General features: G+C 38.9%; 1 protein-coding gene across 1 annotated transcript in view; it reads left to right on the top strand.

Moving 5' to 3' along the window:
* The window catches only part of LOC105486416 (fibroblast growth factor 2), a 72,516-nt gene that overhangs the window by 46,310 nt on the left and 11,322 nt on the right, over positions 1 to 14,884 (top strand). Inside the window, exon 2 of the mRNA XM_011749293.3 lies at positions 4,919 to 5,022. Coding sequence (XP_011747595.2) covers positions 4,919 to 5,022 — 104 coding nt within the window. The remainder of the gene's footprint in view (positions 1 to 4,918; positions 5,023 to 14,884) is intronic.

Genomic DNA, 14,884 nt, shown 5'->3' with positions numbered 1-14,884 from the left:
TCAAGTCCTGAATATCCTTATTAATTTTCTGTCTCATTGATCTAATATTGACAGTAGGGCATTAAAGTCTCCCACTATTATTTCATAGGAGTCTAAGTCTTTTTGTAGGTCTCTAAGAGGCACACCCCCTCCACCAAGAGAGAAAGTGCTTCATTAAACTGGTCCTATTACCCGTGCCACCCAACTGGGTGAGACCCTCCAACAGGGGTTGTCAAACACCTATACAGGAGTGATCCTACTGGCATCAGGATGGTGCTCCTCAAGGTCAGAGGCCAGAGAAGAAGCACACACCCATCTTTGCTGTTCTCCAGCCTCCTTGAGTGACATCTCCAGGTGCAGAAGCAAATCAGATAGAATAGGGCCTGAAGTGAATTGCCAGCAAACTGCAGCAGCCCTGTAGAAGAGAGACCTGACCATTGAAAGAAAAAATAATAATAAGCAGAAAGCAACAACAGCATCATCAACAACAAAAAAGTCCCCACAAAAACCCCATCCAAGGGTCAGCAGCCTCAAAGACTGAAACTAGACAAACTCACAAAGATGAGAAAGAATCAACAGAAAAATACTGAAAACCCAAAAGGCCAAAATGCCTCTTCTCCTCCAAATGATCGCAACGTCTCTCCATCAAGGGTGCAAAATTGGACGGAGGATCAGTTGGACGAATTGACGGAAGCAGGCTTCAGAAGATGGGTAATAAAAAACTACGCTGAGCTAAAAGGAGCATGTTCTAACCCAATGCAAAGACACTAAGAACCTTTATGAAAGGTTAGAGGAATTGTTAACTAGAATACCAGTTTAGAGAGGAACGTAAATGACCTGAAGGAGTTGAAAAACACAGCATGAGAACTTCGTGAAGCATACACAGGTATCAACATCCAAATCAACCAAATAGAAGAAAGGATATCAGAATTTGAAGACCATCTTGCTGAAATAAGGCATGAAGACAAGACTAGAGAAAAAAGAATGTAAAAGAGTGAAAAAAACCTCCAAGAAATATGGGACTTCATAAAAAGACCAAACCTACTATTGACTAGAGTACCAGAAGAAGACAGGGAGAATAGAAACAAGCTGGAAAACACACTTCGGGATATTATCCAGGAGAACTTCCCCAACCTAGCAAGACAGGCCAACATACAAATTCAGGAAACGCAGAGAACACCACCAAGATACTCCACAAGAAGATCAACCCCAAGACACATAATCATCAGATTCTCCAAGGTTGAAATGAAGGAAAAACTGTTTAGGGCAGCCAGAGAGAAAGGCCAGGTCACCTACAAAGGGAAGTCCATCAGACTAACAGCAGACCTCTCAGCAGAAACTCTATAAGCCTGAAGAGATTGAGGGCCAATATTCAACACTCTTACAGAAAAAAATTTTCAATTTCGCATCCAGCCACACTAACCTTCAAAAGTGAAGGAGAAATAAAATCCTTTCCAGACAAGCAGATGCTGAGGGATTTTGTCACCACCAGGCCTGCCTTACAAGAGCTCCTGAAAGGAGCACTAAATATGGAAAGGAAAAACCGGTACCAGTCACTGCAAAAACACACTAAAATATAAAGACCAATGACACTAGGAAGAAACTGCATCAGCTAGTGTGCAAAATAACCAAATAGCAGCATGATGACAGAATCAAATTCACACATTTTGCTATTTTTCTAATTATCCTTTCTGTCCTTTACCTTCCGTCTTTCCCTTTCTGCCTTCTTGGGTTAATTGAATTGAGTAGTTTTAAAATATTTCATTTTGCCTTTGTAACTCAGCTGCTAAATGTTTGGATTGGTGGGGAGTTAACCTTGCTCTTGAACTCTACTCCTGGCTTTCCACATCTTGGAAGATCTCTCTTTATCCTGCTGGTCATTGGCTTTGTTTTTGGTGAAAGCTCAGTGCTTCTCAGAAGGATCGCTTTCAGCCATTTGACCTGCTCCCAGCCTTCAGTGGACTGCTGCCTTGCAGTCTGCAAAGGCCCAGAGTACTTGAGGAGGATCTCTAGCCCTTCTGTTCTGTTCCTAGCCTTTGGTGTGTGGTACTTGTGCACTGAGTGGAAGCTCTATGGGAAAGAACTGGCAGGTGGATATGGAATTGCTCTTTGATCAGGGCTCTTCAGAATTCTACTTCCTCACATCAGCAGCTAATAAAAGTTTCTTAAAAATTCAGCTGGTTTCTTCATAGTCCCATATTTGGCAAGTTTATTCCTCCTCCTATCAGAGATGAAGCAGTTATGCATCTCTGTTTTTGGAAGAGATCATCTGTATATCGAATTTATTTAGGAGATGAAGCAGCTGTGCGTCTCTTTTTTGGGAAGAGATCATCTGTATATTGAATTCAGTTTATTTAGGTTTTTTATGCATCTCAGCTCAGATAGTTTTTATAGAAAATCTATGATTTTGTGACTTCCTCAACTTCTTGTTATAGACTCTGGTTATTTTTAAAACTTATATTTTAAAAATTATATGCCAATGGAAACACTTTTCAAGAATCTACATTTAATGCTTATTGCTTAGTGGTTTAATGAATAACAGTCCCTGAGTGTGGAATAGTTAAGGTCTACAAAAGGTTAATGAGTAAATGAATGATATTTACTTTGAGTATTGAGTCACTGGTACTGATCTGGCCATACATGAATATCTCTAATCACCCTTATGACCAGTAATACACATTTATGAGACGGTGGGCTAGAGCTGGGCTAGAGTTTATTGATAAGGGACAGAAAGAAAGTATAGCAATTGATTATGCAGCCTTACCTCATGGGCATTTGTACGCCCTTATGAGTTAAAGTGAGATGCAAATGCATTCTTCATTAAAATGGCTTATCTGAATCATTTTAGAGCTGTATACAATAATTTGCTCATACTCATTAAGATGTTTGGTTATGTTGATTAAAAACAAAGCTTATTTTCTGCATTTTCCAATAATGTTGTAAAAAAGACTTCATACCCTTCTTTTTTGGGTTTCATGTCTTCTTACATTCCTTTTACTTCGTATTATCTTTTAAGATTTTGTAGAAGAATTTCACTTGGGTAACTGCAGGCTTCAATGATGCAATGCTTTCTGGAATCCGGGGGTAACTGACACACAGAGGAGACTCAGACATGAAATGTTCAACAAAATGCTAAGATTGTTTTTTTAATTGTAAATTCTTAAGCATTCATAAAAGTAGTGAGATTAGAATAATGAGATCCTGTGCTTCTAATGACTGTTAACACAAGTCAATCTTATTTATCCTATCCACTTTATTAAAAATTTATTATTATTTAAAACAATCTATTAGCTTATTTTAAAGCTAATCCCAGATATTATGTTTCATTTTGCATGTCTGTTGCTGTCTTGATAGGAAAAATTTTAAAACATAAATTACTATGACATAATGATATCTAACAAAGTTAATTACTTCAGAAACTTTCAAAAGTTGCTTTTTCATGCCATTTCTCTAGCTACCTATAAACACCTGGAAATTATATTTATTTTATATTTCCAATGTTATTCAAATGATAATATGCTGATTTCTAAAATTGCATTTTTTTCTCTTGCTCTCAAGAATATACTAAACATATCCATAGTATATAGGATGACCTATGAAAATAGGTTGGACAAACATTTATCTTGCTTATCTTATGATAAGCAGAGTTCTGAGAAGTTTGGTAATAAAGAGTTAACTTGGCTTAACTAAGATTTTCCTAAATTATTTGACGCCAGAACCTGTTTTTTATGTAACATCTGATAGCCAAAATACATTTGGGGGAATATTGTTCTAGGCAGGAGAATGCTGCCTCTGAATAGCAAAATAATCTTTACTTCATTTTTATTTCAATTAATTATGTAATTATTTGTCCATATTGCATTATTGTCATAATTAAGTATTTTTTTCTATAATCTGCTTAATATTGGTAATGCAATGTGACAAGTCATCTTTCTCAGGATCTTATTTTATGAAAATCTTTCATCACACTTATTTTATGAAAATCATTTGCTGTATAAGCAAATTAAGTATAAGCATTTTGTGTTTCCACTAGATAGATATTTGCGCACAAAAAAATAGACATCAAAATCCCATATAGAAAGCTAAATGCATCTATATTTCATTGAAGAGGAAGCTAGAAATAAGATGTGTAGAAGTCAAGGAAATAGGGCCGGGCGTGGTGGCTCACGCCTGTAATCCCAGCACTTTGGGAGGCCGAGGTGGGCAGATCATGAGGTCAGGAGATCGAGACCATCCTGGCTAACATGGTGAAACCCCGTCTCTACTAAAAATACAAAAAATTAGCGAGGCGTGGTGGCAGGCGCCTGTAGTCCCAGCTACTTGGGAGACTGAGGCAGGAGAATGGTGGGAACCCGGGAGGCAGAGCTTGCAGTGAGCTGTGATTGTGCCACTGCACTCCAGCCTGGGTGACAGAGGCAAGACTCTGACTCAAAAAAGAAAAAAAAGTCAAGAAAATACAGCTCAAATTATAACAGTGAATTATTAGATTGTGTTTTATTCATGAAGAATTGGCAAATAACTTTTAAATAGTTTCAACATAGGCAGTAGCATGGGAATTCTCACATGGTGAGGGTACTTTTATGCACCTTTAAAGTATGTTCACTTTAAAAAATGTAAACAGTTAACGGGGGCAATTGAAAGCTAACTGCCCAACAAAGGAAACAATTCTCCATATGTCCCCCTTCTCTGCTCACCCTGTGACATAGGAGCGACAAGGGACTTACAAGGCACTGGTGCCCTAGTAGTTCTGCATCTCATCCTCTCTCATACAGTTTAGTTGACATCTGCTCCTTGTCACTCACCCATATCCCCAACCTCACCAATCCCCCAAGTGGATTAGGTGTTGCTTAGGTGTGTTTTGTCTTTATATTGCATAAATGTTGTGAAGAGCGCTCTTTCCTCTATGGTTCTACAAAGATAATTTTTTTTCCCGTTACAGTCAAATTACAACTTCAAGCAGAAGAGAGAGGAGTTGTGTCTATCAAAGGAGTGTGTGCTAACCGTTACCTTGCTATGAAGGAAGATGGAAGATTACTGGCTTCTGTAAGCATACTTTCTGTTTTCACACGTTTTTTTGTTAGCTTTTATTGCTGTTAATTTGCCAGCATTGTTGTTTATCAAATCTTTATAAAGGGTTGTACATGTATCATCTTCATAGTCACCCTGTAAAATAGGGAGCATTTTCTTTATTTCACAGATGCAAAAACTGATGTGCTGAGGGAGTAACTAAAGTAAGAAAACACAGTTCATATAAAGTAGAGACTGGATTGGGCTAGAGGCATTCCTGACCTCTACATCACTGCTTTTACTCTACACAACTATTAAACTATAATCTTAAAAAATGTTCCTTCTATTATGCAGTTGTTTGAAGATCAGTGGGAATAGATGTATAAAATTTTGATTATCGGTTTTTAAGTTTCTTCTTTAGAATGTGACATACAAAACACTTGCAGTGTAGGACACTAATTGAGAATGTAGGCTTTTTGCCTGGTACAGATGCCGACTCTGCTACTTATGAGCTCTGTGTTCTTGGGCAAATGATTCTGAGTTAGTTCCCTCACCTGTAAAATAGAAACAATGATCCTATCTCATTGGAATTTTATGAGAATTTAATTCAATACTACACATCAAGTGCCCAAATCAGCATCCGACATGTAATAGATCCTGAAAATTGCTACTTCTTCCTCATATTACTTCTCATTTATATATATGTCAGGAGAGAGACTTTTTTTTTCTTTTTTGTTTTTTGAGATGGAGTCTCGCTCCACTGCACAGACTAGAGTGCAGTGGTGGTGCAATCTCGGGTCACTGCACCCTCTACTTCCTGGGTTCTAGCAATTCTCCTGCCTCAGCCTCCCGAGTAGCTGGGATTACAGGAATGCACCACCATGCCTGGCTAATTTTTAAATATTTTTTAGTAGAGACAGGGTTTCACCATGTTGGCCGGGCTGGTCTTGAACTCCTGACCTCAGGTGATCCGCCTGTCTTGGCCTCCCAAAGTGCTGGGATTATAGGCGTAAGCCACCATGCCCGGCTGTGGAGAGGGACTTTTCTTTTTTACATTTCATCACAGCACATCAGGGGTCCTAGCTCCTGGCTAGTATTCTTTCCAGTAGTACAGGCTCCCTGTCAACTTCACCATTATTATTAGAAATGGAATTGCATATCTGTTAAACATATGGTGTGTAAAGAATGGTGCAGGAAAATAAATATAAAAGACACAGATCTCATTCCTGTCTCCTTGAGGGAGTAGATAGGACATGTAGGTAAATGTCTGTGTGTGTGTGTGTGTGTGTGTGTGTGTGTGTGTGTGTTTCACAGCTCTTATGCCAATGCCACTGGCCAGTTATGACATCTCTATATAACCTCTCCACAGAAAGGATCTAATAGTACTAAGAAATTGTGGTATTTTGAGCTATACAAATAGTTTTTGAAATTTTTTCTGAATGAAGACCTTTGGATTTCTAAAAGCACCAAAACAAGGCTTATAGAGAAAAAGGATATCTCATCTATCCCAATTTCAGACTGACTATATGACAAAGATATACTTATGTTGGTATTACCAGTTTATGTGATTTTTGCAGGATAAATCACAAGTTTGAGTGTAGTGGCTCTCAATTTGGGGGGGAGGTAGTTGAATAAATTTTAGAATCCTCTTCAAGAATAGCCAATACTTACTGAGTGTAAGTGTGCCAGATGCTATGGTAGGCATCAGGCTTATAAAATTGAGTATCAAATGGTTTCTGCCCTTAATGAGTGACAATCCAGGGGAGGCAGAAGTGTAAATAAGTATTTGTAATAATGTATAAGGGTTTTGATGTGCTATGTCTATATTTTGCATACATGCATAGTAATATAGAAAAGGATAAGAAGTATTATGATATAGGAAGCAATATAGAAAACGAGGTGATTACATTTGTCTAGAATTGGGGGAGATGACCTACAAGTAGGATTTTAGATGTTGTAGAGGAAGGAGTTCAGCAGGCAGTCATGGGGCAGAAGAAATTGAGATGAAGGTGTAGATAACTCTAGGACATAGGACATGCAAAGGTGTGGATGCAAAAATCTACTTGATGTATCTCTAGAATTACAAGTAATTAACTAATGCTGGAATGTACACTGCAATGGAAGTGGAAAGGAAGAGAGAGAAGGCTGGGGAGGTAGATAGACTGCTGAATCTGCTGAAGAGCTTTATACACCATGCTGACTATAAGCAGTGGAAAGCCATGAAGAGTTTTAAGGAGAGATCTAATTAGATTTAAATTTGAGAAAGATCACCCTGGCAGAAGTGTAGAGAATGGACTTGAGGGGGCCAAGGCTGGTGGAGAGAGATCAGTTAGAAGGCCACTATAATAGTCCAAGCAAGTGATGTTCTGATCCTGGCAATAACAGTAGGTCAGAGAGGACTGAGGAAAGTGCTAGCACTTGTGATTGATTAGATTTAGGAGTGAAGATGAAAGAAAATTCAAGGTGGCTTTTAGGTTTCTGGTTTGGGTGAGAAGGTAGACGAGAAAGGGGAAGGAAGAAAAGGGCAGGGTTTGGGAAAAGGTAGTAAGTTCAAATTTAGACCTATTTAGTTTGAGTTGCCTAAGGGAAATTCAGGTAAGGTTTTTCACTGAGTAGTTGGAATTATAAATCTGGAGCTTAGAGGAAAAGTCTACATTGATTGTTAGATAGATTTGGGTATGATCAGCATATAGGTGGTAGTTAAATCAGGGGAATGGTAGTTAAATCAGGGGAATGTATACAGTTTCCTAGGTAAAGAATGCAGCTGAAAACATTAACTACTTGGGACTTTCACTTCTTCTACTCTGTACTTGCCTTTTATTCTGCCAATCTATTGTCAACTCAAAAGGTGATATAGTACTTCGGGAATCTACCAAAGTAGCATTTTAAATATCTCCCATAACAGTGAACCAATACATAATTTTGGATGACTTTGACATTTTATTAGTGAAAGGAAGATGAGTTTCCATCCCTCCTACCCCTTTCACTTTAGGATGTGACAAATCACTATGCTTCTGCAGTAGAGTTGGTTTGGGCTACTCTCAGACAGTGAGGGTGGTAGAGGAAAAAAAAGGAGTTGCATACAACATTTGCTTCTGTTATAACTAACTACGGACAGCACGAATCAAATAGTTTTAAAGTTCCAGCCTTTTATATGTCTGTCATAATCTGGGTCAGTGAATGCCTTGAGATTAGTTGTTACCCCGTGGTCTTGTTGAGATTAGAAGATGCAGTAACCTAGTGTATTAGTCCATGTTCATGCTGCTGATAAAGATATACCAGAGACTGGGCAATTTACAAAAGAAAGAGGTTTAATTGGACTTATAGTTCCCCATGGCTAGGGAAGCCTCACAATCATGGTGGAAGGCAAGGAAGAGCAAGTCACATCTTAAATGGATGGCAGTAGGCAGAGAGAGCTTGTGCAGGGGAAGTCCTCTTTATAAAACCATCAGATCTTGTGAGACTTACTATCACGAGAACAGCATGGGAAAGACTTGTCCCCATGATTCAGTCACCTCCCACTGGGTCCTTCCCATAACACATGGAAATGCAAGATGAAATTTAGGTGGGGACACAGCCAAACCATATCATTCCATCCCTGGCGCCTCCAAAATCCCATGTCCTTGCATTTCAAAACCAATCATGCCTTCCCAACAGTCTCCCAAAGTCGTAACTCATTTCAGCATTAACTTAAAAGTCCACAGTCCAACATCTCATCAGAGACAAGGCAAGTCCCTTCTGTCTATGAGCCTGTAAAATCAGAAGCAAGTTAGTTACATCCTAGATACAATGTGAGTACAGGCATTAGGTTAATACAGCCATTCCAAATGGAGAAATTGGCCCAAATGAAGGGGCTACAGTCCCTATGCAAGTCTAAATCCAGTGAGGCAGTCAAATCTTAAAACTCCAAAATGATCTCCTTTGACCCCACGTCTCTCATCCTGGTCATGCTGATGCAAGAGCTGGGTTCCCATCGTATTGGGCAGCTCTGCCCCTGTGGCTTTGCAGGATACAGCCTCCCTCTCAGCTGCCTTCACAGGCTGGCACTGAGTGTCTGTGGCTTTTCTAGGTGCATGGTGCAAGGTCTCAGTAGATCTACCATTCTGGGGTCTGGAGGATGGTGGCCCTCTTCTCACAGCTCCACTAGGTGGTGCTGCAATAGGGACTCTGTGTGGGGGCTCTGACCCCACATTTCCCTTCTGCACTGCCCTAGCAGAGGTTCTCCATGAGGGCCACACCCTTGTGCAAACTTTTGCCTGGGCATCTAGGCATTTCCATACATCTGAAATCTAGCGGAGTTTCCTAAACCTCAATTCTTGACTTCTGTGCACCCTCAGGCTCCACACCATGTGGAAGCTGACAAGGCTTGGTGCTTGCACCCTCTGAAGCAACAGCCTGAGCTGTACCTTGGCCTCTTTTAGTCATAGCTGGAGCGGCTGGGAAGCAAGGCACCAAGTCCCTAGACTGTACATAGCAGAGGGACCCTGGGCCCAGCCCACAAAACCAGTTTTTCCTCCTAAACCTCTGGGCCTGTGATGGGAAGGATTGCCACAAAGGTCTCTGACATTCCCCGGAGACATTTTCCTCATTGTCTTGGTGATTAACATCTGGCTCCCCATTACTTACACAAATTTCTGCAGCCCACTTGAATTTTTCCTCAGAAAATGGGATTTTCTTTTCTATTGCATGGTCAGGCTGCAAATTTTCCAAACTTTTATGCTTTCCTTCCCTTATAAAACTGAATGCCTTTAACAGCACCCATATCACATTTTGAATGCTTTGCGGCTTAAACATTTCTTCCACCAGATACCCTAAATCATTTCTCTCAAGTTCAAAGTTACACAAATCTCTAGGGCAGGGGCAAAATGCTGCCAGTCTCTTTGCTAAAACATAACAAGAGTCACCTTTGCTCAGTTCCCAAAAAGTTCCTCATCTTCTCCATATGAGACCACCTCAGCCTGGATTTCATTGTCCATATCGTTATCAGCATTTTGGTCAAAGGCATTCAACAAATCTCTAGGGAGTTCCAAACTTTCCCACATTTTCCTGTTGTCTTCTGAGCTCTCCAACCTGTTCTAACCTGTGCCTGTTAACCAGTTCCAAAGTCGCTTCCACGTTTTTTGGTATCTTTCAGCAGCATCCCATTCCTAGTACCAATTTACTGTATTAGTCCATTTTCATGCTGCTGATAAAAGACATACCCAAGACTGGGCAATTTACAAAAGAAGAGATTTAATTGGACTTACAGATCCACATGGCTGGGGAAGCCTCATAATCATGGCGGAAGGCAAGGAAGAGCAAGTCACATCTTAAATAGATGGCAGCAGGCAAAGAGAGAGAGCTTGTGCAGGGGGACTCTTCTTTATAAAACCATAAGATCTCATGAGACTTATTCACTATCATAAGAACAGCACAAGAAAGACTTGTCTCCATGATTCAGTTACCTCCCACTGGGTTCCTCCCACAACACATGGGGATTCAAGATGAGATTAGGGTGGGGGCACAGCCAAACCATATAACCCTAGTAATCATGGTGACTCTGTAAGATAATCACTGGTGGGGTTTTTCATCTCAGGAGCATTGGCTGAATATTGATTCATTGACAATGATAGAAAGACCGATTGTTAAAAGTGATGAAAACAGAAACTGCTCTATCTTCAAGTGTGTCTCTGAAACTACTAGGGTGCATAAAAAGATGAGACAAGTTAAAAGAAAGTAGATCTGAAAAGAGAATTCTGACTTTTTCTCTTGGCAAATATGTATTAAGCTTCCTAAACTGTTGATTCTGTACCATCAGAAACATAACATACTCAAAATAAAGTTTTCTAGTTTCATTCTTAGCTAAGCAGGAACTTGTGAAAGTTAGTCTTAAATGTGTTTCTCTCTTTGGATGTATTAACTCTTTCTGATACAACAGATTTCTACCAAGTTGGTGCAGTAAGAGTTAATTTAGCAATGCTTAGAAATGTATCACAAACACTTTGTAGAGACAAAGCCATGGTTATTAAGCATAAATTAAAAATTCAGGATTTCTTAGTCTCCTTTGAGGAATGGCATGGCCAAGATCCAGTTGTATGTTTCAGCTCTCGTCATACGACCCATTCCTGCCAAGTTCACAAGTTAATCTCTAGTCTTACCATCCAATTTGTGTGGTTTGGTGTCATGCCTTTTCAGCAGCAATCCTGTCTCTTTCAAATTGTTCTTGGTGGGCTATGTCAATCTTCAGATGAAAAAGCAAGCATGCCCCACCTCAAAACCAAAGATATGGTGTTGGTGATTCAGTAAGTGGCACATTTCTCTCTGAGTCAGATCCATAGACATTAAACTGTCAACAACAGCAACTTTTGGTATGAGTTCAGTGTTCTGACCAGTAGCCATCATCTGGGGATGCAGATGTGCCTCGTAACTCGTAGAAACTGGGATTTATGAACTTGCACTTGCCAGAGGCATTGTCCTTCCCACTCTTCTACCTGGCCCTTTTTCAGACTACTGTTATGACACATCCCTGGGTTCTTCTCCATTTTAGTCTGTGATTCCTGCAATGATTTCTAAAGCATTCTAGTCTCCTCCCAGAAAGAAGAGTACTGTGGATACATAAAACATTTTGGTTTTTAAGAGTTATGTTAGGCTGATCACCAATTAGAGTATGAAAAAAGACTAATTTGTGTACCGTTTTTTCCCCAGCACCTTCACATATTAATGGTATGCGTGTTTTCAGGTTACCGACTTTGTGTTGTTTGAAAACATTTCTTAAGGGTCCTTCCTTTCCTTTTGAAGCTAGGAAAAAGGAAAATTCAAAAAGTAACTATATTTAATTGCCAAAGCCTGTATTTGGAAGCCGAAGTTAAATAGTTCTTTAATGCACAACAGACTTCTTACTCCATTCCATAGAAGGATAAATTTTGTTGCTATGAGCAACAGAAGTCCAGAACAAATATTAGAATTGATGATTTAAGTGTTCACAAAATTACAGATTTTTAGGAAAATTGCATGAAGTGAAGTTAATTGTAGTTTTAAGTTTAAATCACCATACAACCTCAATGTTAGCATTGGTATGAAAAAACTTGACTGATCTTCATCTGCCAGAAAGTTGCACATTGTTTTCTATATAATGCTATAGATCATGATATACCCTGAACAAAATATTAATATCTCAGTAAGTATTAGAATGTAACTTGCATTGATCCACAATAGTGAAATATGAAAACATGTATATTCTCTGAGGATATACATGTAATTTCTGTAAAAGTAAAGTACATTTTACCTATAGAATAACTTTCTTAAATGAAGGGCCTTCATGATGTCATGAACTCTATAATAAAGTAAGGTAGGGAAAATAGATATTTGAGGGCCCAATTATCCAGATTGACAGTCTATACTGATCAAATTTGTGAGAAAAATACAGTAATTGAAGAGGAATATATATCCTTTTTAAGAGAGAAAACAGAGAAAATACAAAGGTTATTGCATAATGAGAATTACTGTTCTTTTATAACTCAATCTTAAAACTGTTATGCAATGTATAGATATTACAGATTTAAGACCAAGTTTAGGCCTGGCACAATGGCTCATGCCTGTAATCCTAGCACTTTGGGAGGCCGAGGCAGGTGGATCACTTGAGGTCAGGAGTTTGAGACCAGCCTGGCCAACATGGTGAAACCCCATCTCTACTAAAAATACAAAAATTAGCCGAGCATGGTGATGTGCACCTGTAATCACAGCAACTCAGGAGGCTGAGGCAAAAGAATCGCTTGGACCCGGGAGGTGAACGTTGCAGTGAATCAAGATCATGCCACTGCACTCCAGCCTGGGCGACACAGCGAGACTCCATCTCAAAAAAATAAAAAATAAAAAGATCAAATTTAATTTTAACTTTTCACTATTTGGATGTTTCTTTTTTTTCTGAAGTAGTCAACATTGATACTTACATCATGTCTGTTTTTAATTCTCAGAAGTGGTATAAGCAAAGGCACTTTTGGATTCCTATTGAGCAAGCTCCCTCAAAAGCCAAAACTGAAAAATCAATGTAGTGTAAAACAATAAACAACCCAGTAAACGGAGCATGGGGAAATGGTCATAAGGTTCAAATCTAAAATTAGGAGTGGACCAGAATTGTGAGGCCAGTGCCTAAGGAAGGGAGAGTGGGGGTGAGAGGAGGTACTGTGGAGATATGAGGAGAACTTGCTCATGTGCTTATTTCTTTCCTTATTGTGTACTAAGGCTATTAGAGATTAGGAGGGATTCTAAAGACCATCTAATCCAATCTTCTTATTTTACAGAGGAGGAAAGTGATGCCCAGAGAAGTTAAAGGACTTGATTGAAAATACTAGTTAGGGATCAAGGCGATATTGGAATCTAGCTTTCTTGGCCCTTCAGAGATCCTCACAGATGTCAAGTTTGGATAGTCGACGCTTGGAAAGGGTCATCTGGTCTATTTTCCTTAGGGAGTAAATAGTTCATAAAGTTAAACCATATTCTGTATTTCAGTTTCTAGTCTGGATTTTCCCCAGTCCTAGTTCTCTAGTTCTTATTTAGATTTTGTAATGTCATTGAATTGTATTTTTATTGTAAGCTATCTGAAAAAGTTCCATTTGTTCATTAATTTAGCAAATATTTATTGATGACTTACTATGTGCCAAGCACTGATACAGCAGTAGAAACAATAGATGAAAATCTTCACAAACATGCCGTTGATAGTCTGGTGAAATAAAGTGATATGTATATATGAATCATCTGTATTTGGGCATAGTAGAGCACAGGAATGCATGAGGTGCTCTTATTTTTCGCATTATAGCTACAGTTGCTGTATCTAGTGACTTGAGAAATTCATTTTTGTGGTGGTACTTGTAGCCCTAGAGTCAGTTTTTAAAAAAATAGTTTTTAGTTTTACGATGGCTTTGGACTTACAGAAAAGTTATAAAGATAACACAGAGAGTGTGTATATATTCCACACTGAGTTTCATTTATTATTAACATCCTACATTAGTATGGTACACGTGTCACAACTAATGAACCAATACTGATATGTTATTATTAGCTGAAGTCCATACTTTATTCATGTGTCCTTAGTTTTTCCTAATATTCTTTTTCTGTTCCAGGATACCATATTTAGTTATCATGTCTCCTTAGTTTCCTCCAGACTGTGACAATTTCTTAGACTTTCCTTATTTTTGATTACTTTGATAGTTTGAGGAGTACTGTTGAGGTATTTTTTAGAATGTCCTTCAACTTGCTTGATTTTTTTTTTTTTTTTTTGAGACAGGGTCTTGCTCTGTCTCCCAGGCTGGAGGGCAGTGGTGTGATCATAGATCACCACAACCTTGAATTCTTGGGCTGAAGCGATCCTCCCATCTTGGCCTCCCAAGTAGCTGGGACTACAGGTGCATGTCACCATACTCTACTAATTTATTTTTATTTTTAGTAGAGATGAGGTCTTGCTATATTGCCCAAATTGGTCTCAAACTCCTGGGCTCAATAATCCTCCTGCCTTGGCCTCCCAAAGTGCTGGGATGACAAGTGTGAGCCATTGCACCTGGCCTGATTTTTTTTTTCATGGGTAGATAGGGATTTGAGTGTTTGAGAGGAAGAATATAGAAGTTAAGTACCATTTTTGTGGCATATAATGATGGATGTTATACTTAATGATTGATCACTCATGATATAATCCTTGTTCAACTGGCTGAGATAGTATTTGGGTCCACTGTAAAGTTACTCTTTCACTTACTTTCTATACCATACTGTCTGGAAGGAAGTCACCATGCATAGTCTATACTTAAGAGATGGAGATGATGGTTATGCTCCACCTCCTTGAGGGGGTAGTATCTACATAATTTGTCATTCTTTTTCATGGGAAATTTGTTCATTTCCTCCATTTATTTATTTATTCAATCATTTATAT

The sequence above is a fragment of the Macaca nemestrina genome, chromosome 3 (genome assembly GCF_043159975.1).
Source record: "Macaca nemestrina isolate mMacNem1 chromosome 3, mMacNem.hap1, whole genome shotgun sequence".
Lineage (NCBI taxonomy): Eukaryota > Metazoa > Chordata > Mammalia > Primates > Cercopithecidae > Macaca > Macaca nemestrina.
The sequence above is the reverse complement of the archived record's forward strand: the minus strand, read 5'-3'. Positions and strand labels throughout refer to the sequence as shown.